Source organism: Primulina eburnea, chromosome 6, assembly GCF_022965805.1.
Source record: "Primulina eburnea isolate SZY01 chromosome 6, ASM2296580v1, whole genome shotgun sequence".
Taxonomy (NCBI): Eukaryota; Viridiplantae; Streptophyta; class Magnoliopsida; order Lamiales; family Gesneriaceae; genus Primulina; species Primulina eburnea.
Genome location: NC_133106.1, coordinates 35,415,445 through 35,440,857, shown reverse-complemented (window position 1 = coordinate 35,440,857; position 25,413 = coordinate 35,415,445). Strand labels below are relative to the sequence as shown.

The following is a 25,413-nucleotide window of genomic DNA, read 5'->3' as shown; positions in this document are numbered from 1 at the left end:
AAATCGGTTTATAAAATTTAACCGATATACTATGAAAATTATTGAAATCGAATAACTCGATTTAAATTGTTTTTTAAATGAAAAATCAGAATTATAAATTAATCGCACTGAATTTTCTAATTAAATCGTTACCATCCCTGGTTCTGAAAATATTATTTTATTATTTGTTATTTTCAATTTTATCAAATATTTGTTAATTCTAAATTTTTTGACAATATTACAACTAATATTATTATCAATTTATTTCATATAATTTATAACTATTTTTATCAATTTTCAGCTCACTTCTTTGTTTCTATTCTTAAAAGAAATTCGGATAAATCAAGAGAATATGTATAATAAGAATTTCAAATCACAATTTGAAGAAACGAAAGCAGACAAGTGTAAGTGTAATTTATCACATGTGCATAAATGAAAATTGCTACCACCTTAATTATGTCTTTGCTCTTCTTGTGATGCTACGTTGCATATTACATGGGAAACCTGAGGGAACTCACATCTCAGGAGACTGGACACTCGGAACGGACGAAAGGGAGTAAAACGCCACAAGTTTGGAATCATTTTGGTTCGTCGATCCTCCGAACATGCTCGGATTTCCTTCTCTTGGGCTCCTTCTCACCCAGCTGCAAAGAAAAGCTTATGTCTTCATCTGAAGCATTCTTCAATTCAGAGAGATTTTCAGGTATCATATCCCTGTGTTGTTGATCGTTTTGATGCATTATGGGACTACCATTAAAGCTGGGTATGAACTGATGCTCAAAACTTGGACCTGCGTTCAGACCGTCTTCCAAATCAAACGCACCATCCGCTGGTGATGAATTTATATCTGGTCCGGCTGCACCAATTTCCAACGGGATGTTCAAACCCAATGGCTTGGATTTGTCTTTTGGAAGAATTATATCTGGAGGCGACGAGTCCCCAGCGTTGGATCCAACCATGGAAGCCGCTCTTTGTTCTTGAACAGCAACTATAGTGATTCCGCATGTATAATAAAAGATCAAAATGTCATTTCGAATGAAGCATAAAAGTGAGAACATGTGGAAGATATAGAGTAGACCAACCTCGTAGAGATTCGTCAGAAGTGATTAGATCAAGTTCGAGGAAATTGAGCAGGCGCCCAAGATCAACACCGCTAGTCCAGTTCTCCGGAGGCTGGCCAACCTGTAGTTTAAGCCTTCCCCTGTTGGCGGTTCCACCCCATATAATCCCGATAGGCCTCGACTTCTCGCCATTTTCACCTTTTAATATGATTAGACTTCCACTGTCCCCTTCGAGGTCAAATGTTTGTTGGTTCTCACCAACGACAAGAAAATCAGTCAAAAAGCATATCCCTTTTTCGTCATTGTACTCGAGAGCATATGCCAATACAGTGCCAGTGGTTAAACCAGAACTTCTTCCAACCTTCATAACTTGCTTTCCAACAAGACTGTCAATTGAAGATTGCAAGTCTATGGTTTTCACATTTCCAATTTCTCCTATCCCTTTCACAGATGTAGTTACGGCGGTCATGTCAAAATCATCAGCGAATGGTATGAATGCTCCGTCCGCTCTCACAAATGTCTCTGCAGGTACAATCAAGTATTATGATATTGTGCCGCTCCGTCTATCCAGTACTTGGAAAATTGGGAATGTAAACATCTAAGAAGAGAGCAAAAGATAGACGCTCCCATTTCCTCACATTCGATACTTACTACACCGACATGACTCTGCAATCGATATTTTGTATCTTTTGACCAATAAGAAATTGAGTGGATACAACTAACCTGGATTTATGCCAGCAAATATCCCAAACCAGAGGTCATCCCTAATGAATGAAGTTGCTCTTTCAACTGCACCAAGATAAACACCAGGTCCAAGTGTTGGCGGTAAAGGATGAAACATCTTTTGATTTGGGTAGTCTAAATCAACTGCAACATGACGATTTGTGAGAAAACCAACTTGTCGATTCCCTGTTTGGCTCCTCACAATAGCACCCAAGGTACCATAAGTTTCCTGATTTGCAACCTGCCATTTATAGAAAAAGTGGAGATGCTGTAAGTGGCAAGTAAATGGCTAAAAATGAAGAAATATACAAGTTCCAAGAAATGGTTACTTCCAAAAAGACTCAGAACAGTACGTTGTTTCCAAGTTACCTGAGAACCTGATCCAATGCATGGATCACTTCCACGCAGGTCATCAACAATCTCAGTGTACAATTGTTCCTTGGGTGTGGGCTCCGGTGCACCAAAATATGAAAACTCAACCACATCAACATCACACCACACACCTCCTGGTCCCTGAAGGTGTGAATGCAATTTCAACATCAAAGCAGAACAGTGAAGAGCCAGACGGAGAAGCACAGCACATTCAGCAAGTTTCTATACCTCTTTAATAATGAATGGAGGCAACACTTGCTGCTTTATGAATGCTGATCATAATGCCCATTACGTATGACTAAATCAAGTATAGTATAGAGCACTGGTATATTTAAATATAAAAAAGTAATAAATATTATATTATTTTTAAAGTAATGTGCATTACACAACTCACGCACACATAATCACATATACAGAAGCACACGCACATCACACACAGAAACACATACACCCCAAATAGCTCAAAACGTTGAGACAAATCAATTGATTAATTAATGCATATAGCGAGGATATTTTGAGAAAATAATAAAGCCATCAGAAGGAGACAAAAAATAATGAGTGATTTTCTCTCCCTTATTGTATAATACAGATACATGCACCAAAAGAAAGGAGAGTAGGAACAAAAATTTTGAATTAAAAATTACAGATAATTAGCAACATTTCATAAAAAATTCAGTTCTGATCTTCACGTGTGTTATATAAAATGCATTTAAAAACTTCAACTGAAGAGGTGAAGGGGAGATGACTGAAGTCTTGTCATCTTTGTTATTACCTCCAAAGCTGTTGGTAAGCACTGTATTGGAGTAAGCCATTGCTTGTGAACTTTCCGTGACACAAATACCAGTATGGCAGGTATATCCGTCAAAACACCACGTCGAATCCGAAAACCAATTGCCGTGCCAAGACTGTAACAACGCAAGATTTTGCTGTGAAATGCTCTTATGGTCATGAGCTCAAGCAAGGTATTTGCTCTCTGACCTTCTGGCAAATGGCCCAGAGTTTCAGGCAAAACCCCTTTCTGTAGGTTAGCAAAGTAATTTGACCTTTCTTCAGCATCATCTTTTATTCGACAGGGCCATGAAAAGTATGCAGCACTACTCTCACAGTGCTGCCCAGCTGATGCATGGGGTTGAAGCGGTGGACTAAATGAAGGCTGGTAAGAATGATTGCAACAGTATTTCTCAAGATCCAAAGATGATTCATCTGATGGTGTTGAGCCTGAGCAATGGGCTCTTGAAATCGGCCTTGAATGTTCCATCGCTTGATTTACTGCAGTGAAAGCATCAACTTCCTGCAAGGAGTGAACATTAAAAGGCTGTTCCAAAACACTTATGTGTCACAGTAAACTCCCCCTACAAAACTTTATGGAGTCAATTTTCTTGGTCATTATGGGCTGAATATAGACGAGCAAAATACAAGAAGATATACTTTCTAACAATGTGCAAAGATATTTGCATTTGAAATGTAAGAACATTATACCTTGTTTGGTAACTGCAGAAGCAGCTAAACGCTAGAATATTTGCAAACAGGAAAACCTGAGCTTCCTTTGAATGAAATTTTTTTGAAGACCTCATTGAAACTTAAATTAAATTTGTTCTACTAATAACCTAGATCGTTATTGATGCTACAACATTTGATATCCAGCGGCGTTAGACTGCATCTAACAAAGTATCAACATCAAATATTGAAAAGAAATAAAAAAAAACGCAAAGTTTGTAACAAGATAAAAGAGGCAGATCAAAATCTTGAAAACTTAAAACAAGTAAACATCAAACTATGGAATACATTGAGAATTGAAGCTGGAGGCAATCAAGTCATTCCCCTTTAGCAAATAACAAAGCTTTTTCGTATATCACATCTGAAGGCAGCCAAAAGTCTCATTTTCAAACCTTTTCAGTGACCACTAAATTCAACGTAACAATCAGTAGCAATAGTCCACTGAAACATATAGTTTCAGAGTACTTCGTTCTCTAGTTTTTTTCGCTTCAACCAAAAAAAAGATAACTGTGAGACGGCACAACAATAGCAAAGACGCCGGAAACACAGATTAAGATTTCAACAAGAAACAAACAGTAAGCAAAGAAGCTTCTCTCTTGACTATAGCTACTGCTGTTGCTGCCCACTGATCCAATTGGATATGAAAGACTAAAACACAGCCCACTGATCAAAAACAAATATTTTTGACAAACCCATCATCATAGTTAAGCTAAATCAGACGGTAAACAGAAATAGCTGCAGAAGAAAGACGATTACTCACTGAGCGGAAAAAGAATGAAAATTGGATGTTGTCAACTCACTAACCACAGAAGCACATGTGGAAATCCAGCTTCTGGGGCCTAAACCCCATCAGATATGAGCATCCCTGTACGTAGAATTCAATAACGGGCCAATTTTTGGTTTTCCTGATCTGGAGCTTTTAGTGCGTGTGTGTGGGTGCGGGGGGGGGGGGGGGGGTGGGGGGGGGGGGGGGTCGAGGAGGAGGAGTTGCGTCCTGTTCTTTTCCTCCAATTCTCTACGATGCTCTTGTTCAAACAATCAAGTTCTCATTTTTTTAATTTTTTATGCACAATTCATCGATGTAATGTAGTTCAGATTAAATTATTATCTAAATCTATATTATATATTAATCCAATGCCTCATACAGAGTTTCACTGAGGTTTGAACTAAAAGTAAAAGAAATCATATTACCAATATGTTATAAATTCCAATTGGGCCTGTGTTTATTGTCTATTACTTCTCAAAAATAGGAGCTCTTTTGTGTACAAAATTGCCGTGGGTAAGATAACATTGTCGTGACTCATTGAGATGAAAAACAATGCATTCCAAGGTTGCTAGGAATATAAATTCATATTCAATAAACGTACAATGAATTAATTTTGAATAATATCATATCAAAGGTAAGGCGGTACAAGCGACGGGCCCAAAGCCGACAACACCAAGTGGGATGGTGGTGGGAGGACACTCGGATCAGTTTAGTGGAGATGGCAAAAGTAAATTGCCCACAAATTGTATTTATGTACATGTAAGGCCCCCGAAGACACCCAAAATATACAAAACTCGAGTAATGCCCAAGATTACAAGAAATCAAACGACATATACATCAACCAGTCCCTCTTTTCCAATCTACAACCCCAACTTGTGTCGCCATATCAGGTCCAAGTTAATCCGGATATCAGCTGGGTCGAATCCATGGCCGCTCATGTCTTCTCAGCTCCCTTCATGAAGCTGGTATGTATCTTCGGCCCCGGAATAACCATCACCAAATCTGCTTCAATGCTCAAGGGTTATCCACATAAAACTTATATGTTAAGTAGCATACATAATTAACTAAGTATTTAAGTTACGCAATTTCAATAGCTATTGTGACGAAAGGATTTTGAATAATACCTACTGTGTCATTCTAAAATCTTTGGAGATCAAAATCTATCGCTCCAAATCAAATTGGATTGAAGCACAACTTCATATTGTTCATATACACGAATAATATCGTCATTTCAGTATCTTTTGCAAATGAGTACATGTAAATCAATCCAGAAGTTAGCATAACACATACAAGACAGCATAACTAAAATAAGCAAAGACAAACCATTCGTATATATAATACTACGGATATCATAATATCAGTAAAACAACCACGAGAAGGAAAAATAAAAAGAAAAAAACACAGAGCAATAATTTGTTTACATTAAAAGCCCGCGCATACATCATCGCCGCCACAAAAGGTGGTCGGCTCCGGTTGCAGGCAGTCTTCATCGCAGTAGAAGCAGATGGAAATGACAACGAGAAAAAGACCAATTGAACGAATTCCGAAAATTGGAGCCTCCTCAAACCTCCGTCAATTACCCGACGGCGGCGAGCGGCATCTTAATCTTCAAAATCGCCGCAACCGATATTTACAGTTGGCCACCTCCCTCCGCCTCCTGCTCGGATAAGATCAAGTAGTTCGTTAAAAACCCTAACTGGGTTTACGCCATTTATAACCAAACGAGTTATTACGGGCTGGGCTTATTCATAAAATCACTAAGTGGGCTAAATCTAATTCCTTAATGGGCCAACCATTTTGAATGGCATACCATTGCCCCGATAGGCAAAAGAGATAATCGATACTACTCCCTACCTTAAATACCTGTTTATCTCGAGAGTTCCTCGAAATCAAGAAAATGATTCCCCGAGTATTGTTCAATGGGAAAATTTTAATAGCTGGTTGATTGAAGATTTTTTTTTTTTTTTTGAGGAGTGATTTATTACATTACAAATTTATAATTGGTTATCGAATTTGAAACGTCGTCTCGAACTTGGATTTAGTGACAGATTTGTTTGGTTTTACTTTCAATCACATGTTCTCTTTAAAAAAAAATTATCAAAGCTAAAAATAAAATTTGGACCCAACACAGTAAGCCCATTAAATTCGTGGCCTGGTACAATCAGATAAGCCCGTCAACTTTCTCTAAGAGTGAATCAACTTTGCGGGCCAAAATCAATCAGGGTCCAATAAGCTTCCGGGTTAGTTTGTTCAAAGATTAGTTGGAATATGGGGAGTTGAAGAAATTGTTCTCCTCAGAATGGCTTTTACTCATTATTATTAATGGATTAATCTCGTCGGCCAAAAATGATATTATATTCAAACTCAAAATTAATAACATATTTATATTAAATTGATTTTAAAATATGTGGAACAAATATTTTTTAAAAAAAATTAAAAAAAAAAACAAATTATATACCACATGAAGCATTTTTTGGATTTTAGTCGGGTGAGAGATTTGGAGTTGATATTTGTTTATGCTTCAACGTCTATAATTTTTAGTTATAAGTAAGACTGAAATATTTTTTTTGTTTATTCTATTTTTGTTAATGATTCGACATTTGTATTTTAAAAAAAACTCGTGATATTTCACAATTACCCTCAATTTTAATAAATATTTTTGTAAAAAATTTAATGTAAATTTTTATTTATACATGAGTTTTTAAGAGTTTAGAATGAAATTCATAAAATTCAAATCATATTTTATTTACAAGCATTTATTTGTTAAAAAAAATTGGATTATTGTACATGTTTTGTGCAATTGTAAAAAAATTTCATTTGTTTTTTCTTAGTTTATTTATTATGTAGATTTTCAAGCATTCTTATTATAACAAGATAAATATTTTTTGATATATTCAAAATGTAATAATAATTATATAAATATATTGTTGATAGTGTATTTACCCAAATATAGATAATTGAAACAGATAGATGTTATATAAGTTAAGGATGTTGTTGTATTTTACTGAAAATTAATGTTTGTAATCAATTTTTCTTCAAACATTTAAACTCTAACTTATATCAGTTTTGATCTTTTATTTTTAAACATTATTTACTTTTTTTCATTCACATTTTTATAATCTCATTTTACTAAATATTAAGTTTGTGATCAATTTTTCTTCAAACACTTAAACTTTAATTTGTATCAGCTTAGGATTTATATTTTTAAGCATTCTTTACTTTTGCTTCTCAGTCACTTCTTTATAATCTCATTTTATTAAAAATTAAGTTTATAATCAATTTTTCTTCAAACGCTTAAATTTTAACTTGTATCGGCTTTAAACTTTTATTTTTAAGTGAAATGGTGAATTATGTGCGAATGCAGATATAATTTTACCAAATCTCATAGATTCTAATTACGTACCCAAATTATGAAATTCTCATGCTTGCTTTAGAAAAAAAGATACAAAGAGAATTTCGATTGAATAATTTCTCTTAGATGCATGCAAGTGATTTTGATCGTTTTCATTGAAAGCTTTCTTTTTCTTTCCCTTTGTTTTTGTGTGGTGTAGTGTTGATTGGCTTTGAGTGAGCTTTTCAAGGAGAGAATATGGCTGCCTGCTTATTCGAGCATTATTGCAATGGCACATTCTATTTTGAAATGACAAATATCTAATATTTTTTTTTATAGGAAACATATTTTTCAAATTTAAAATTTTCAGAAAGTGCGTGTCTCTTTTGAAATGAAACTTTTATCTTTATTTTAAAAAAATTTAAATGTGAAATTATATTTCGAAAAAATTAAAGAGATTGGGACTAGCATTACCCGATATTTTTTACAAGGCACAGATATGGCTACTCCTACTTGCTTTCTTATTAAGTTTTGAGTATGATAGGGACTTTCTATTTTTGGCTCATAGACATTTCAATTCTCCAAAGTATATTGATTCCATTCAATTTTTAGACTTTAATGCATGGTAATAGAAGTAATTTAATATATAAAAAATTAAGTAATATGTACCACAAACTGGTTATTTCTTGTAAAAATACAAAATAAAACATACATTATTTCAAGTGAGAAAAAAAACACCGTCTGCTATAATATACTGAGATATGTGAGTTCGAATCCATGAAATATCACGAAAACGTTAATTTTTATTCAAAAATCAAAATGACCCAATCGAGTCATAACCAAATTATCCGATAAATGGAATAGAGAATTATTGTTCACCCGGTTTATCTTACAGGATTGTCTTTATATAGAAAAATGGCTACATTATTGGAGGTGTAGTACTTGGTTGTTTTTCGGATGAAATTTGTCGTTTTGGATTAATTGTTTCAATTATTTTAGGGGAATTTTCCATGTGGGGTTGATTAAGATTTTTACACATTTCAATCTATTATTTCTTTATAGGGAAAAAGACAGTTTAAAACAAGATAAACATGAAAAGTTGACATCAATGTAAAGGCCGCTGGTTCCACAATTCTCAGTACATGGGCATCTCACCACTTTCACCAGCTTATGGGCATCTCACCTTTAATCCAACTCGGATACCATCCATATATGTAAAATAAATTATCCGAAAATCGTGAACACATAAATAAGTCTGAAGTATAATTCTTTGTAATTTCTTGCGCTAGTTAGGGATATAAAAAAAAAACCAAGATATTCGTGAGTTCTTCGGATTTCGACTCGGTAAAAAACTAATTTGAAATCGTTCGGTTTCGAACTGAAGGATATTTGGCTAGTAGTCTTGCGAGCATGTTTGCAAGCTAGAGCCGGATCTCGGCTCATTTATGTGACTCGCGAGCTTAAACTCGACTTCGGCAGGATCGTCTACATATTTATGGATTTGCTCGATTCTATCTTTAACGAGCCTCGAACTCGAGCTCTATAGTATGCTTAACGAGCTCGAGTGATAAAAGAGATTTTAATGAACCGAGTTCGTACATTTGTGAGTATAGTAATTTCAAAAAGAATGGAGCTTGAACCTTATGATAAATATTTGAATCAAGCTAGAATATATATAAATAGTAAACGAAGCGAGCTTGATCCTCATAATGTTCTATTCGACTTTGTTTGTTTACACCGGCACAATGTATGTAAAATTAACCAACACATGTCGATGACTTATATCACTAAAACACTAGTTTGAGACGAGATATCAGATTTGAGACTCGACTATATCAAATATCATCACCCAACTTAAAAAAAAAATCAACCCACACACACATATATATATTTCTCAATATTAATTTTGGGTCTATATTCTTATTAGCTTAATTTAACTTTGAAAAAAAATTAAATATCTAACCGAATTTGTTTTCCATCAGCATTATACACCGGATACATAAAATATAATTAATTACTCGAAATGTTTCTTGCTGAACAAAATACTACTTGGAAGCATAAAAACTTTTGAATGTTTGAGCTTTAGCATAAATGCCAAATTTGTTTCGTTTTCAGTAGTGCATGAAAGTGGCTTAATTCTTATCCCAATTTCCACTGATTTAATTTCTTGCCTTTATTCTGTTCCATGCAATGAAAATCCTAACCTAATCATAATCTCAGCGCAACCCAAGTTTCAAATGCACGAATGTCAAGTTTATTTTTTTATTGGTTAATTTTATAACTTTTTGTGAAAAATATTCAAATTGTGATATGTTTTGCTGCAATATAATTATGAAATGATTTTCAAACATTCCTTAAATGAGTTTATTATGTTTTCTTAAAGTTGCATTTGGATGTGTCACGCCACATGACCAGGGTCGGGAGACATTCGATATTGTTTCACAATCACACAATCACAAAAATAACAAAGCTCGTAGTGATCAAAATAATTGAAACAACATGTTCTTCTCTATCAAATGGGGTGTTAATTGCATCACAAAGTGTCCTTGTTCCTTGCCTCCAACTCGTTCTTTGCTCAAATCTGGGTAGGGATATAAAGGGTGAATATTTTGTGAAATACTCAGTTAATAGAACACTAAATAACACAACTTATATAATCTTTAATAATATGCAAGAGCTTAACTTATATATAGAACTGAAACTCATTACATATTACATGGTGTTAACGGTTATTATTACCCACATGAGCTAAGTATGTGACAATCTTTATGGTAAAAAAAAAACATTGAATCCACTGTTACAAGGCTATAAATCCACTCCATAATTAGCCTTAGATCCAAACGATACCATCTGAAATCGAGCTGGTCAACAGACTAAATCGAGCTGTCCCGCATCGAGCTGCCGGATGTTGACTGCTAGATGTCTCGCCGGTGAAAGATTTCTCGCTGATATAAGTCGAGCCGCTATCATCTCTTGACGGTACATAATTAATGAGCCGCTCACAACTCTAGCCGTTAGCTGGAAATTTCATGGTCTTCACAGGATGGACGAATTTGAAGCTGAAGATTTCAATCTCATAATAATAAATTAATATTTACAGAATTTGTATTATCTATGTGAACAAGATGTAGTATGAACTAAATCATTTACAAAGTGATTAATCATATGTTTAGTTCGATCCCACTCTTGGGATATACTTCAAGGATTTATCCAGTGACTACAATTAAAGTCACGTCATTTTTCATCTAATGGAATAGATTAACATGTGACCAATTACAATCATTGAACGAATATTTTGACTAATGATCATGGTCGAATAAATCCCATTATCCTCGGAAATATTTAATTAGCTCGTATAAAAGCAATGAGTTAAATGATAACTAAAAGACAAAGTCCTTTTCTCGACTCCGATCCCCACGAATAGAAATTCATGTGCACCTGATTATAATTTCTTTACCCATAAAAAAAATCTGGGTTTCATTTATTGTAACTCACAGTATTGAGACGGATCTTAGATAAAGAGTTTAAGACTATTTTATATTATGATCAAAAATATATATTGTTTTTAAAAGGTTGTTTGACTGAAGTAATGGGTCTCGACGAAATCAAGGATAATATAAAGTAGCCTTTATAAAAAGATGTTACAAATGAAATTAACTGATCTTTCCCAAGGTCACCTTTATTTGTGTGGCTCTCTCTCTATATATTTATGCATATATATATATAAACCTAATCCGTCCATGGGGTGTCAGGTCAGGCATCGGTACATTGCCTTCATTCCTAGCTCCAAGTGATATATTAATCTGTCTTCCGCAGGAAAATGAGCAGTTTGAGGGCGCTGGAGGCCAAATTGCCTCCTGGATTCAGATTCCAACCAAGAGACGATGAATTGATATGCGATTACCTCATGAAACAGGCCGCCGGATGCACACCTCGCCACACTCCTTTCTTGATTCAAGTTGACCTTAACAGATGTGAGCCTTGGGATATTCCCGGTACATCACAACTCATGAACTATATATCCACGCAACTCATATTTCGTTTTCGCGACATGTATGCACATGACTTCGTTAGCGTTCAAGGTGACGAATATTAATCCAAGCATGCAACCAGCAGCTCCTATGCTGTGAATGTGCGAGAGTTCGAGGAACTACTAATTCAGATTCCAAAATAAAAGATTCTCCTCCTCTCTAGCTAGAAGTTGCATATATATATTTATATATCAACACCAAATAATTGAAAAATCAAATTGGATATTTGAATATTTGAACAATTTTAATGTTCGAAAATTAAAAACTATGAAACATTTGAAGAATACTGTACTTGGTAGAGTATCCGTATGTGACCACTGGCTTTATTTTTATTTCTTACTTAGAGATTGCGTGTGTGGGAGGGAAGGCGTGGTATTTTTACAGCCAACGGGACAAGAAGTATGCTACCGGGCTTAGAACAAATAGGGCCACGTTGTCTGGATACTGGAAGGCCACAGGCAAAGACCGGCCCGTCACCCATAAGGGAATTCTTGTTGGGATGAGAAAAAGTCTTGTATTTTATCAGGGCCGGGCTCCCAAGGGGAGCAAAACTGACTGGGTCATGCATGAGTTTCGACTAGAATGGAAATTTGGGCCCGGCCTGCAGGCAGTTTCTTATGTTCAGGTATCCACCCTATCTAACTATTTACAAATTTGAGAAATCATTTCGGTAGAATCAAAATCAACACCCTACTAGTTTCTGAATTTCAATTAAATTTTTTTTTAAAAATAATAGTTTAAGAAATACACAATGTTTTTAAGTCAAAAATCACTTTTTTGTTTGTTTGTTTCAAGTGATTGTTGGATTGTATTACTAAACCGTGTTTGTTTGCACGGAAAATTTCAGGAATTCACGCGAGATGATTGGGTTCTATGCAGAGTGTTCCAGAAGAACACGCCGCATCCGCCCGAACAACACAGAGAATCCGGATTCGGTACCAATTCTTCTTCCACACCACTCTCTCTTCCGCCATCGATGGAACCGTACAACACGTTGGACCCATTCCAAGCAAATTATTACCAGGACCCCTGCTTCTCCTTTTTCAACACAAACCCGTGCAAATCCCCACTCCAAACCCAACTGGATCAGCAAATATCACCCACCAATGTCACGCCAAACTCTGCGGGATTGACCCCTGTTCTCGGAGGAATTTGTAACCATAATTCGGACCCTTCTCGTGACGAAAACGTGATTCAAGCTGTGTTTTACCAAAATGGGAATCTATGATAATGATTCTTGGGTTGAGGGTAGTTCCTGTTTCAGAAATCGAGAATTCTCAGAGAGCTGTCTCCCTCATTCGGAGCTGGATTCCATCTGGAATTAACCAGTGTATTATATTCTATATATCATTTTGCATTATATGAAGTTTGACTAACAACAAATATTTATAATATTCAAATATAAAATGAAATTTAAATAGCAATATTAAATTTTCGACATTACCCAAAGTCTAACCATTTTATCGATATGAAAGGGGTCGAGTCGAGTTTTATTCTATTAATTTTTCATTAGAGTCAAGTTGAATTCAAATTTCATAATTTTTTTTTTCAACGCCACTTTATTGGCATATCATCAAATGATTTTAATATTCTACTAATTTTTTCGTTAGAATCAAGTTCAATTCAAATTCTATAAAATATAATATTTTTTTTTTCAACATCACTTTATGATTTGACATTTTTTCAAATGATTTTAAATTATATTTTTTGTCATATAAATTACATATTTTTTATTTTTTATGTTATATGTTATTTTATCAATTTTAACCATAATTTTAATTTTTTTTTTCTATTTTTATCTTTTTTCACTGAAAAGATACATAACATTGGAAATTGCCCACAAATTCAATTATATATCATCATTAAGGTGAAAAAGAATAACAATTGCAAAAAATGTGCATATTGATGGACTAAAGTTGTTAATCGACCAATACCATGATAAAAAGAAAAATCTGTAAGTTTAATGTCAAAAATGATATCAATAACTGACGGCTGAATTCTGAGGTAAATCGCAGAATGTTTATCAAAATAGGTAGGCGTTGGCCTTCAACAAGTTTATTCATGTCAAAAGACTCAAAACTTGCAACTGCTTTAAGAATTTATTCATCTTATTTGTACAATGTTTTTACCTTTTTTTTTAAAAAAAATCTTATTTCTATAAAGTTTTCACCTTTTTCCGTGGATCTCTATTAGATTATATTTGGTTTGAGGATAAATTTACGAAATGATTAAGAAATAAATGATAAAAAGAATGATTGAAGTAGATAACGATAAATTAATATTATGTTTGATATGATTGTGAAGAATGTGATAATTAAGAATCTTTTGATGAATTGACAAAATTATCCATCCACTTCGGCGACGGCGGCGGTCTGGTGGCCGGCGGAAGTTGGTCGGTAGGCCGGCGGCGGCGGTTGCGGCGGTCGATGGCGGGAAGTGGTGGTGATTTTGGATATAGGAAAAAAGTAAAATTGGAAAAATAGGATGTATTATGAGTTGGATAAATAATCATATGAGGTGAAGAGTTATTATTTTATCTCAGTTAATATAAAGTAATCGTACCAAACACATCAATATTTCTTTACATAAATTTATAACTTTTTAAGGATTTTTCTTTATACACGTATTTGTTCGAGTTTTACGATAATTGATGTTAAAATTTGTCATATTTTATACATATTCTCGTTTTCGATTCTCCATATTTGGTGTACCCAAACCCAAATGCATGAATTCTATAACTAGAAAATTAGATTTTCGGAATCATCATCTCAAGATTGAAATCACAATGAAATTAATTTTAGCGGTATGTACAAGATTGTCTAAATACAATTTTACAGGCCGTTTCTTCAAAAGTGTTTGTTTGTAATTAAGGATATAATATGAATATATGACTGTCGCATTCACATTATACAACACATTGTGAGATTTGGGCATTTTTTAACTCCATTTTCTTGTTCAAGTCAAAAGAAAAAGGTTTTCATGTCCGAATGATGACGGCATGAATGAATCATCTGTTCAAGATATTCGTTATCTATAATTTATTTTGTGTGAAAACATCAACTTAATTCTGTCACTCATGTTGTGCAATGATATAAACATTTATTAATAAAAAAGAACCGGAGTTGGATCGCATGTGATAACCAAAAAAACCTACTTAATTTGAAATTATTCGTTAAATTATGTAAACAAATGGTACTCCTTTTACATACGAGTGAGTTTCATGTGAGACCGTCTCACGGGTCATAATCCGTGAGACGGGTCAACCCTACCTATATTCACAATAAAAAATGATACTCTTAGCATAAAAATTAATACTTTTTCATGGGTGACCCAAATAAAATATATGTCTCACAAATACGACTCGTGAGACCGTCTCATACAAGTTTTTGCCTTTATATATATAGATATACACTACCCGCTTTGTTGCATAATGAAAATTATTTTGCAAGATTAGGTTTGTCTAAATATATTTGTGGAATTTTTTTTCAAACATTACAAATAAAAAAAGTTGCTAAAACTATCATTTCTTTGCTATTTCAGATTTTAGAGGGTCTAATATGCAATTAAAATAACACGCTGGCTAGCCTCCCCCCAGCTGCTGAAAAAGTGGACAAATTAGCTTATCAATTCCCATTCCATATTTTCATTTGTCATGACGAAAACGACTCGAATTTTGGAATTTTCATCTTCAGATGTCAAAACTCAGTTCACACAGTTCCTCGGCTGTTTGAAAATTCTCGCACATTTCGTTATCAGGATTTAAAACATATTTCTTCATAATAATTTTAATTATCATCAGTTTTATTTATAGTCGGCAGCGCTATAAACTGCTCTATCTGTATGCCGGAGGTACTGCTTCTCTGCCCGTATCAAGATTTTTTCTGTTGCGGTACCGTCCCTCAGCTGGGATTCTTTTAATTTTCTGTATCTCGTGGTTGTTTTGTGTAATTTTTGTTTGCATAGTTGTAGTTTGATCCCTGGGTTTTGTTTTTTCTTGGTCTTGTGTATGATCGATGAACTTAATGTATTTTTTAGGAAAAAGACTATAAATAAATTTTAAGTTATTTGTCTTTGTTTTTTGAGATGGCTGATTGCTTCCCTCCCCGCTGGGTTCAACCCCCGTTTGTCTTGGTGAAAGTCTGGATGGTAGAAGCATATGTCTATAGCATGATCCTTTGTCATTCGTAAACTCAAGTTGCTATTTTCTTGTGACATTTTAAACTTTTGTGTTGATTGAAATTGGATCTCAGTTTAGGCCGAAAATTATTTGAGGAACTTCATTTGTCAGAGCTTTGATCATATATTGAATTATGGACGCGCTAATAATTAATTTAATCTGATGATGCTTAGAAATATTTTTCACCTCGTCGGGTTTCGTGAGTTTATCTTCATATTGAACTTCTACAGATTTAGTAAGGTTCAGGATTCAATTCTGCAATTGATGGCTTCATATTTGGGAGGATTATATTCTAGTTTAGCAAGGATATGCTGAATTCTTATCAAGAAAAGCAAAAAAATTTCAGTGGATATTTGACTTAGTCGGGGACTTTAAGACAAAAATGTGAAACTTGATTTGTATAATCGTATCCATTTCACATTATGCAGAGGATTACATCTATTTTATATATTACTATCATTGGCTGTATCAGTCCCTATATATTGAATTTTTTCCAGTTTCCTGGGATCGAAGTATTTAATTCTTACGATTGTTTTTAATTACAAGGGCCGATAGGATACAGTTCTTGTCAGTCGTGCTTACGAACCCATTTTTTTTATTTGTCAAGTTTGAAGTAATTTATTTGTTCCTGTACCGATAGTACAGCTGGTGAATCCTACAGTCATGACCTGTCTTCCCTTCCTCCGTCGTAGAAGCTTGGATTCTACATCGAGACATCCTGAATTTGGAGATGGTAATATGAAGCTTCTTTACATGAAAGTTCTTTTAAAAATTTGTTTGGCAGCTCTTTTGTATAAATCGCATCCACTCTTTCCTTTTGGACTATAGAGTGACCTTTTTTCACTTGTAAGCCAATCATAACTTTTTTTCATTTATATTTGTATATTTGTCTATTTTAAATCGTTGTGACAAGATGTAATTTTGTGCAGATCTTGCGGGAGTCTGCAATGTTAATCTTTATATGTACAAGGAATTGAGAATTGCTACCAATGATTTTCATCCAGAGAATAAAATAGGAGAGGGAGGATTCGGCTCCGTTTATAAGGTCATTGAAGTATATGTTTTAAATTTCTGATAAAAGATTATAGCATTAATGGTTTTGAGATGGCTATTATTTAATATGACTCTCTTGGAATAACAGGGAAAACTTAGGGATGGGCAAATGGCAGCAATAAAGGTTTTATCTGCTGAGTCGAGACAAGGAGTCAAAGAGTTCTTGACCGAGATTCAAATGTTTTCAGATATAGATCATGAAAATTTGGTTAAGCTTTACGGTTGCTGTGTTGAAGACACACATCGAATTCTTGTCTATAACTACCTCGAGAATAACAGCCTGGCAAGAACACTTCTTGGTACTCCTCTCGCGATAGTTTGTTCTTGAGTTCAGTGTATGGTACTTTGTCAAATGGAGTCTAATTTTATTCTTAATCTGCAATAAGAGATCCAAAATTAACTCTTTTTATCTTTGTTTCCCATCATCCCATGGTGGCTTTTTTACGGATGATATAATCACGTGTTGAACAAACGATCTTGATTTGACAAGGTGTACACTCTCATATACTTAAAATCTTTCTGCAGACAGAGGTCACAGCAACATCTACTTTAGCTGGCAAACACGAGTTAAAATTTGTTTAGGAGTTGCAAGAGGACTCGCATATCTTCACGAGGGAGTGAGACCACATATAATCCACCGTGATATTAAAGCAAGCAACATTCTTCTGGACAAAGACTTGACTCCAAAAATATCAGATTTCGGTCTTGCAAAGCTCATCCCTGCCAGCATGACTCATGTCAGTACACGTGTGGCGGGAACTCTGTAAGTTGTAAAATCTTCTTGGACTGTTTCATCTGCAAATATCACTTCAAATACTCTTCTGAGTTTTCCCCCTTTTTCTTGTTATAAATATTCCAAAAAAACTGTAATAGAGTGAACACAATTTTGTTGTTGCAGAGGTTATTTGGCACCGGAGTATGCTGTGAGAGGGCAGTTGACACGGAAGGCGGATATTTACAGTTTTGGTGTTCTGATTATTGAAATAGTAAGCGGAAGATGCAACACTAATACACGATTACCTCCGGAAGAACAGTATATTCTTGAGACGGTATGAACTTCTTTAGTGACCACTATGTCGCTTAAGTTTTGCCTCCTCCGTAAACTCTTTTGAAATGTTTTCTGTGTTTGTAATGTGGGGATAACCATATTTACTAGTAGTTATAAATGCCCTCCTATCACCCTGAGTTGCAATTTATATTTACTAATATCAGTTAAGTTGTGTCATATATGCCATACATTGGCTCCACAACAAACAATGCAGTATTAAATTAAATTGGGGTATTTTCCAATTTCGTAGTCTACCACTATAGGCTTGGTCTCTGGGCTCGTGGCCCTGTATTGATAACCACTCAAAAAAGCTCACTGTTAATGATATGTCTCGAGTTTATATCCCTCTTCCAGATTTTAACGGGGATAGATGTATCTTTGATGATTAATTTTCGACCTTCATGGCTCAAATTCTACTTGGCTCCATAGACCACATGAACATATTAACCTGATCGTATTTCTCTCTATCACTTTCATGACCATCAAAATTTCGTCGCAGACATGGAAACTTTACGAGAGAAAGGAGCTTGTAGTGCTAGTGGACACATCACTTGATGGAGATTTTGACGCCGAACAAGCCTGCAGGTTCTTGAAGATCGGTTTACTCTGCACTCAAGATTCCCCCAAGCTTCGGCCCTCCATGTCGAAAGTTGTCCGAATGCTTACTGGTGAGACTGATGTTGACAGACTCACTATAACACAGCCTGGCTTAATATCTGATCTAATGGACCTGAAGGTAAGAGGTGAACCCAAGCCTAAGCCCGGAAACAATCAAGCTTCTTCGAGCTACAATTCGTCTAGTTTAGGTGATCCAGAGAATACCACAACTTCGACCTTGGCACCATCTTCTCAGATGAACACCGTGCTTACGTTGTCTGATGGGAGGAGCTGATGACTAGGAGAAGTTGAACTCAGATTGGCTTTCATGGTTGTTGGGACATAAAGTGAATGTGCTTTTGATTTGCATGTGAAGTTCTTTGGTGTACCTCGGTTCCGCAAAGGTTTGAACACCTCTAAGTGAGTTCATCCCAACTATTACATAAAAGGGGCACATTTGTAAAAATATACTATAATAGGCGAGGCCCGAGTTACATTTAAAAAAAAAATAAACAATTACACAAGCAGCAATACTAAAGTTTTATATTAGGACTTAGGAGGAGACTTGAGCATATAAATGGGGTTTTTTTTTGGTTTAATTTATTTTCTTCTTTTATTTTTGAGTATTAAAAAAAATGGACTGGTTTCATTTGATTGACTTTGGGCAATATTCTTGCCGTACACAATGTAATATATATTTTGTATGCGATTCATTCAAGAAATATAATTTTATTAGATGTCATATAGACAAAATCATAATTTATTACAAAAAAATTCTCTGTTTTTAACAAGTTAAAAGAAGACAATAAATTGTAACATTCTTCGTGTCATTCCACCACCATAAACAATAGCACTTCAGCAAAAGTCATTTAATTATCAGTCAATCAATTATTTTATCGTTCTCCATCTTTTTCGCCTGATCCCACAACTTGTTGCTTAAACTCAAAAAACTTATAAATTCCCCATTATGTGCTTTGATACATTCCTCAGTCAATCTATTACGTGCTTTGATACATTCCTAGTCTTTTTGTTTTCTTTTTTTAATATGAAAGTGATTTTAACTTATTTATTGCTAATAATTTTCAATGATAGAATTTGATTATTTTATTTGTTATTATTTATAAATATTTTAAAGAACTGATTTAAAAAGGTCGAATACTTGAAATTATTGAAAGGGAACGTGACTTACATTACAAGACACTATTTCTTAAAAAAATAAAAATTTAAGTGAGATTGTATATTAATAGTTATGTCATTCTAAAATTTTGAGTTTCTTAAAATCTATATTTGATATGTAAAATTTAAAATAGTTTGTTTACTCATAATTTTTTTTTAAATCTTGTAGGCATATATTCAATATATCATACCAAGATCAAAATAAGTATTTATATGTTCAAAATAGTTGTTGCCCAATGCACGAGCAAGATACGAGAAAACAGAGAAAGATCGGGAGAATTTTCTGAAGAACACGTAAAGACGAAGTATCGTTGTTTCACTTGTCCGCCATGACGTGTAGGTGACACTTGAAAACATATTTTGACATATCACAAACACTTGAAGAAAACACTCTCGTACAAAGTGTTGATTGAATCATTGTTTTGTTGCTCCAAAGTTCGGCCACAAAGATTTGCATTATTGTGTTTTGATTATTTTTGTTAATATTTAGAATGCGACTTACTTCCTTGACTCGTTAAAGATTATAGTCTTTCGTTTATTTATTAGTATATGTTTTGTAAACTCGATTTTTTTCTAGTGATTATTTTATCATGAGGTATCACACAAATATGTTCACTTGTGCATAATCATCTTTGTGTTATTTTAAAATTAAATTATTTATTTGTGTAATATAACATTCTGCTTCATGTTATCATAAATATTACAACATTCGAGATAAGATTTATATATTATATACATCATCTTTTATCATCTTAAACAAAACTCTTTCAATCGTTGTAAAAAGATTCTGCTGAGAGAAACCACTAATGTCCTATAATTTCATATATATGGTACGCATTTTTTATCAACGTTATTATATTATGAATTATGATTATCAAATTTCGTGTTCGATTTTTTCAGATCAACTTACTTTCGTGCAATTTGTTGTGATTTTTTTTGCAATTTTTTTTATCTGAGATCCTACACATCTCAAATTTACGATCCACGTTTTTTTTAAAAAAAGTCAATAAAATGAAACTTTTCTATCACGTTTTGATTAATAATAATTTTATACACAAGTTGGGTTAGGCTCAACTATTGACCCAAAATATCGATCGAAAACTCAATGTACTTGGACTAAAATATTATAATGGAAAAACTATATTATTTATGACAAATCCGTATATCCAAATATATCCAAATAGAATTGAAATGAATTAAAAATAAATTAAGCATTATTCACTTCAATTTCATGATCTACATAAGTAACTTCTTTCTTGTTTTTTTGGAAAATGCATGATCGAGTTTCATAAAAATTCACATGAGACCGTCATTTTTTTACCTGACATTATCCATAAAAAATATTATTTTATGTTAAAAACATTATTTTTTTATTATAAATATAAATCAAATTGATCCATATCACAAATATATACGTGAGTCACCGGAGAAATACATAATTAACTTTTGATAAAGAAGGCAAAGATATTTTGTGAGAATTGGCCAAGTCAAAATTTTAGCATAAAAAAATTAAATATTAAGATGATAAATTAATAATGATAGATTCAAATTTTGATTACAAATAAAAAATATAAATTTATATAAAAAATCATAGAAACACTTACGAGACAGTCTTACATATATATTTGGTGATACATGTCTGATCTGATCTATTTTTTATGTCCAAAATATTATTTTTCATTCTAAATATAATATAAACTAACTTAACCTTTTAACAAATAAATATGATGCATGAGACTCTCTTTTATCAAAACTACTCGACGAAAATAGTAACTGAGACAACCACCTCTATCCACTCTCGTTAGCCTCGCTACTATTTGTGTCATTGCGCTGAAAAATGTTTAGGTTTTACAAAATTACAAATTACCTAATTTATAATCATTAAGAAATATATATAAATTAGTTTAATTTTAAGTAATATACCCTAATTGTATTTATACATAATCTCTATTTTAAATGAATAAAGGTTATTTGTAAAAATATTTATGGGGAAATTGCTCATAAATCCCTAAACCCAAACTTAACTTGTCCCTAGCTCCCTAGCCATCAAAAACTCTCTTTTAACTCCCTAAACCTATAAAATTGACAAAACTACCCTTATTCTCTATTTTCTTTTAATTAATCCTCCGCGCTTCAAAAATGGTATCAGAGCATGGTTAATTTATTTCAAACACGAAAATTTTATTATTACTAGTAACTAAATGTATGAGAAGGAGAATTTCGAAAAAATTATGAATCCGAACTTTAGTTCGAGGAGAATAATTTACAAGAACTATTCCAATATTTTGGAATATACACAAGTTTATCTAACTATCGTTAGATATCAGAAACAGGAGAACAGAGGTATGTCCCAATGGTGACCACCAAGTTATGGTACAGATCTGATGGAAACATCAGACAAATGACGGTATATGTCATGTATCAAGAAATGAAAGGATTTAGGAATCCCCGAAATCATTTCAATCTCTATTCCAGAAACATTAGTTTCCGAATAGAGCTATTCAGATGTTCTATAAAGCATCTGAAACAACTCATTGAATCAGGAAATTTATCTCCTGATGAAAGACAGCAGTGTTTGCAAAACCTTGCATACACAAAAGGTAGACTCTTACAGGCCGAAAAGACCAGATCTTCAATGATCTGTTAAATATGCCAGGGACTACCATCCAGTTCGAAATTGAACTTATTTCCCTGGAAATAAATCAATTAGAACAAGAATTACAGCGAAGTACATGCTTCACTGAACTTAGAACGAAATGTATGCGTTTACAAGGTTTAAAGAACCGTAAAAACATACTTCAAAATCTACTCAGAAGAAATTCTTCAGAGAACAATGGATCTGTATAGACAGAAGATCTACGAAGGGAAACAACAGCACCCTCAGGTAAAAATTTATGATTCAGAATAATAAATTTCTGGAGATAGTACCAGACTCCTCTAAGCTCTCTCTGGATCTTAGAGAAATACAGAAAACGGTACAAAATTATGGCAATATGCTATATTATGTACCTCAAAGGATTGAAAAGGTCCTAGAAAAACAAGAAGAAATTCTTGAAATCTTAAAGGATATTCAAACAAGAATACAGAAACTAGAACAACAACCAAGTTCTAGTAAAAGAACTTCAGGAGGCTGGTTACCACCATCCTTTGGTACCGAACCTTTGTTACATCAACAAGGGAAGGCCAGAGTGGTGTCAAAACCTTTAACTGAAGAAGAAAAGATGATCAATCTAATCAAGTCTGTCTCAGAAAAGAAATTGATCGGATGACAACTTTAGAAAGGATTGGTTTGGAGGATCTACAAGAGCTTGCGGAATCTTTCGCAAATCTCAAAGTAGTAGATCTAAAGATGAATACAGCAGTAGGTGAAACACCACATGCAATAACCTGGTCATCTTCTCAGGAACCACCAAGGGAAAGTATGGGATCTCATAATGTAAATATGAGAGAATCTCAGACTGATTTCCATACCGGTGGAGGATCACACCCAGCGGGAACAAGGGCAAGGAGAACTCAAATTCCTTTGCACCAAACACCCTATGGGAAAACTGTCTTAGATCCTATACATCCTTACGGGGTTATGCTTAACCTTGATGTATTGGACTTCAAAAACAGAGAAGATCTCATAGACGATTGGACATCTGCTATGAGAATTGCAGCAGGAACACTTGATCTCAACAAAGAAGGATTCATTAAACTTTTGGAAATGAGTCTTATGGGATCAGTAAAAATTGCTTGGGACATGACTTCAGCAGACATGAAAGAGTCAGTCCTAGTTGGGGAATCTCTTAGCGAGATCGCTGGAAAGATGGCTACCCTATTCAAAGCACACTTTATAGGGGTAGACTATTTCAACAGTCAAGATACAGAGAAGAAGAAAAAATATACTCAAGCTCTGTATAGTCTTGAATTACATGATATATGTTTGGTAGATGAATACATTATGTTATTCACCAAATATAGATGGAATTCAGGAGTCGAAGAAGATATAGCTATGCAGCTTTTCTTCGCAAAAATGCCAAGCCCTTGGAGAGAAATGCTCATAAGGGAATACATACCTGGTAATCCAGATACATTGGCAAGAAGAGCCTCTTTCCTTAAAGGGAAATTAGCAGAATGGTGTCACATGGCAGCATTACAAAAGAATTACAAACGACTAAGGGGTATCAACAAAAGAACTCCTTTGTGTTGTAAGGAAAATGATCTTCCAACAATTATTGGAAGTAAACCACAGAAGCATAAAAGGAAAAGTTTTAGGACTCATCCTTATGCACGAAGTGGAAGAAGTTCTTGGAAACCAAGAACCATATGGTCTAGACAGAAAGCCAGATCTTATAAATCTGGACAAAGAAGCGGACCATCAAGAAGTAGGATATCATCCCAAGCATCGAGCTCATCTCGAAACACAGGAAGAACACCTACAAAGAAAACTTTCAGAAGAGCTCATACTAGAGCCAATGAAAGTTTCAAGGATTGTAATTGCTGGACATGTGGAGCAAGAGGTCATATCTCGACCAATTGTCCAGAGAATGAGAAAAGAGGTATTAAACGTTTTGATCCTACTCCGGATATTGAAGAAGCAGTTTATTACCAAGATCTTATTCAAGTATACCGATTTGAGGATATCGCCTCAGATGAAAGTATATATGAAGAAGAAGAAGTCGTCTTAAGTCAAGAAGAATCTGATGGAACAGAATCAGAATCTGACTGAAGACGAGGTGTTTCGACACGAAACACATGAAGATTTGTCTGGGTTTTTTAGCCAGACAACAATATCTCATAACATGGTTCAAAGAATCATGAGAGAAAATCCGAGCTTACAGAGATACCAAGGTTTCTCTGCAGGACAGGTAGAAAAGTTCTTAGAAAGTCTTGGCCTAAGAAACAGAAAGCATCATCTAATCTATAAAGTTTCTAGAAGGGAAATGACAATCCCAATGGAACTTACAGGAAATAGAATGGAGATGCAGTTAATTCCTTCCGAAGAAATAAAGGAGGAATTACAAAAACTCAAGATAGAAGTAGCAAGGACTATGTCCTGGATTCATATAGGAGCAATCCAGATTATGATAAAGGCTACTTTCAAAGAAGGGATAGATTCACCAATTGATATCGCCATATGCGATAAAAGAATGGGGAATCTACAAGATTCAGTACTGGGAACAATCTCAAGAAACCTCTGTGCAGAAAAAATTGTAGGAGTAATCTATCCAAGGATAGCCTACAACCTGGCAGATCGAGATTTCAGCCGAGCCTTGACATTACATCAGAATTTTAAGGAAAAAAGGTTGATGAAAGAAGGCAATAGACCATATTCTATTACCTATCAGATTTCATATGCTCTATCTAATACACATCATTCTGAGTTGTTTATTAGAAATGAATTTATTGAAATCCCTGAGATATTTGGAAAAGTTGCGCAGGCAATTTATCCAGAAAGAATTGAGTTTCCTTTAATACAGGAAACAGATATCCAGATCCAAGACAAACCGATTCTACAGAGGAATCAAAGTCTTAGATTGGAACCAAGAAGACTATCTTTTCAAGGAGATAGAATTACAAGTTACAGATGGGATAAAAAGCCTGTCATAGAAACCCAACA

The 25,413-nt window shown here is 34.2% G+C and overlaps 3 protein-coding genes and 1 long non-coding RNA gene across 8 annotated transcripts; 2 read left to right on the top strand and 2 right to left on the bottom strand.

Moving 5' to 3' along the window:
* Nucleotides 1–317: 317 nt before the first annotated feature.
* LOC140834721 (protein NARROW LEAF 1-like) lies at nucleotides 318–4,588 on the bottom strand. 3 transcript variants are annotated; one of them, XM_073199802.1, is made up of 6 exons: nucleotides 4,393–4,588; nucleotides 2,908–3,426; nucleotides 2,133–2,276; nucleotides 1,764–2,004; nucleotides 1,062–1,562; nucleotides 318–967 (listed from the first exon to the last, which is right to left on the bottom strand). In XM_073199802.1, the coding sequence occupies exons 2-6, from the start codon at nucleotides 3,391–3,393 to the stop codon at nucleotides 558–560; spliced, it is 1,782 nt and encodes a 593-aa protein (XP_073055903.1). In that variant the 5' UTR covers nucleotides 3,394–3,426; nucleotides 4,393–4,588; the 3' UTR covers nucleotides 318–557. The 3 variants fall into 3 exon arrangements, with proteins under 3 accessions (XP_073055903.1, XP_073055904.1, XP_073055905.1); XM_073199803.1 differs by having other exon boundaries at nucleotides 4,437–4,588; XM_073199804.1 differs by lacking the exon at nucleotides 4,393–4,588 and adding an exon at nucleotides 3,615–3,795.
* A 413-nt stretch (nucleotides 4,589–5,001) lies between these two features.
* On the bottom strand, nucleotides 5,002–6,210 carry LOC140833561 (uncharacterized). The gene is made up of 2 exons (XR_012118502.1): nucleotides 5,523–6,210; nucleotides 5,002–5,400 (listed from the first exon to the last, which is right to left on the bottom strand). It is a non-coding gene; the product is annotated as an uncharacterized lncRNA (long non-coding RNA).
* A 5,178-nt stretch (nucleotides 6,211–11,388) lies between these two features.
* LOC140833560 (NAC domain-containing protein 21/22-like) lies at nucleotides 11,389–13,179 on the top strand. Its single transcript, XM_073197890.1, has 3 exons — nucleotides 11,389–11,724; nucleotides 12,105–12,385; nucleotides 12,608–13,179. Exons 1-3 carry the CDS (start codon nucleotides 11,550–11,552, stop codon nucleotides 12,986–12,988), a joined length of 837 nt encoding a protein of 278 aa, XP_073053991.1. The 5' UTR covers nucleotides 11,389–11,549; the 3' UTR covers nucleotides 12,989–13,179.
* A 2,217-nt stretch (nucleotides 13,180–15,396) lies between these two features.
* LOC140834720 (cold-responsive protein kinase 1-like) lies at nucleotides 15,397–19,101 on the top strand. Of its 3 annotated transcripts, none has more exons than XM_073199800.1 (7): nucleotides 15,397–15,609; nucleotides 16,583–16,670; nucleotides 16,867–16,982; nucleotides 17,079–17,289; nucleotides 17,516–17,753; nucleotides 17,889–18,039; nucleotides 18,538–19,101. In XM_073199800.1, the coding sequence occupies exons 1-7, from the start codon at nucleotides 15,601–15,603 to the stop codon at nucleotides 18,928–18,930; spliced, it is 1,206 nt and encodes a 401-aa protein (XP_073055901.1). In that variant the 5' UTR covers nucleotides 15,397–15,600; the 3' UTR covers nucleotides 18,931–19,101. The 3 variants fall into 3 exon arrangements, with proteins under 3 accessions (XP_073055901.1, XP_073055902.1, XP_073055900.1); XM_073199801.1 differs by having other exon boundaries at nucleotides 15,398–15,649; XM_073199799.1 differs by having other exon boundaries at nucleotides 15,514–15,649; nucleotides 16,572–16,670.
* Nucleotides 19,102–25,413: the final 6,312 nt, after the last annotated feature.

What these genes read in the sequence shown, in the direction of transcription:
- LOC140834721 (XM_073199802.1), bottom strand. Translation starts at nt 3,393, where the DNA reads ATGGAACATTCAAGGCCGATTTCAAGAGCCCATTGCTCAGGCTCAACA. An exon ending in GCTTACCAACAGCTTTGGAG is followed by an intron (nt 2,277 to 2,907) that starts GTAATAACAAAG and finishes TCACACCTTCAG; the next exon opens with GGACCAGGAGGTGTGTGGTG. An exon ending in GCATTGGATCAGGTTCTCAG is followed by an intron (nt 2,005 to 2,132) that starts GTAACTTGGAAA and finishes TATAAATGGCAG; the next exon opens with GTTGCAAATCAGGAAACTTA.
- LOC140833560 (XM_073197890.1), top strand. Translation starts at nt 11,550, where the DNA reads ATGAGCAGTTTGAGGGCGCTGGAGGCCAAATTGCCTCCTGGATTCAGA. An exon ending in TGAGCCTTGGGATATTCCCG is followed by an intron (nt 11,725 to 12,104) that starts GTACATCACAAC and finishes TTTCTTACTTAG; the next exon opens with AGATTGCGTGTGTGGGAGGG. An exon ending in AGGCAGTTTCTTATGTTCAG is followed by an intron (nt 12,386 to 12,607) that starts GTATCCACCCTA and finishes GGAAAATTTCAG; the next exon opens with GAATTCACGCGAGATGATTG.
- LOC140834720 (XM_073199799.1), top strand. Translation starts at nt 15,601, where the DNA reads ATGCCGGAGGTACTGCTTCTCTGCCCGTATCAAGATTTTTTCTGTTGC. An exon ending in TCAAGATTTTTTCTGTTGCG is followed by an intron (nt 15,650 to 16,571) that starts GTACCGTCCCTC and finishes TTGTTCCTGTAC; the next exon opens with CGATAGTACAGCTGGTGAAT. An exon ending in AACAGTATATTCTTGAGACG is followed by an intron (nt 18,040 to 18,537) that starts GTATGAACTTCT and finishes ATTTCGTCGCAG; the next exon opens with ACATGGAAACTTTACGAGAG.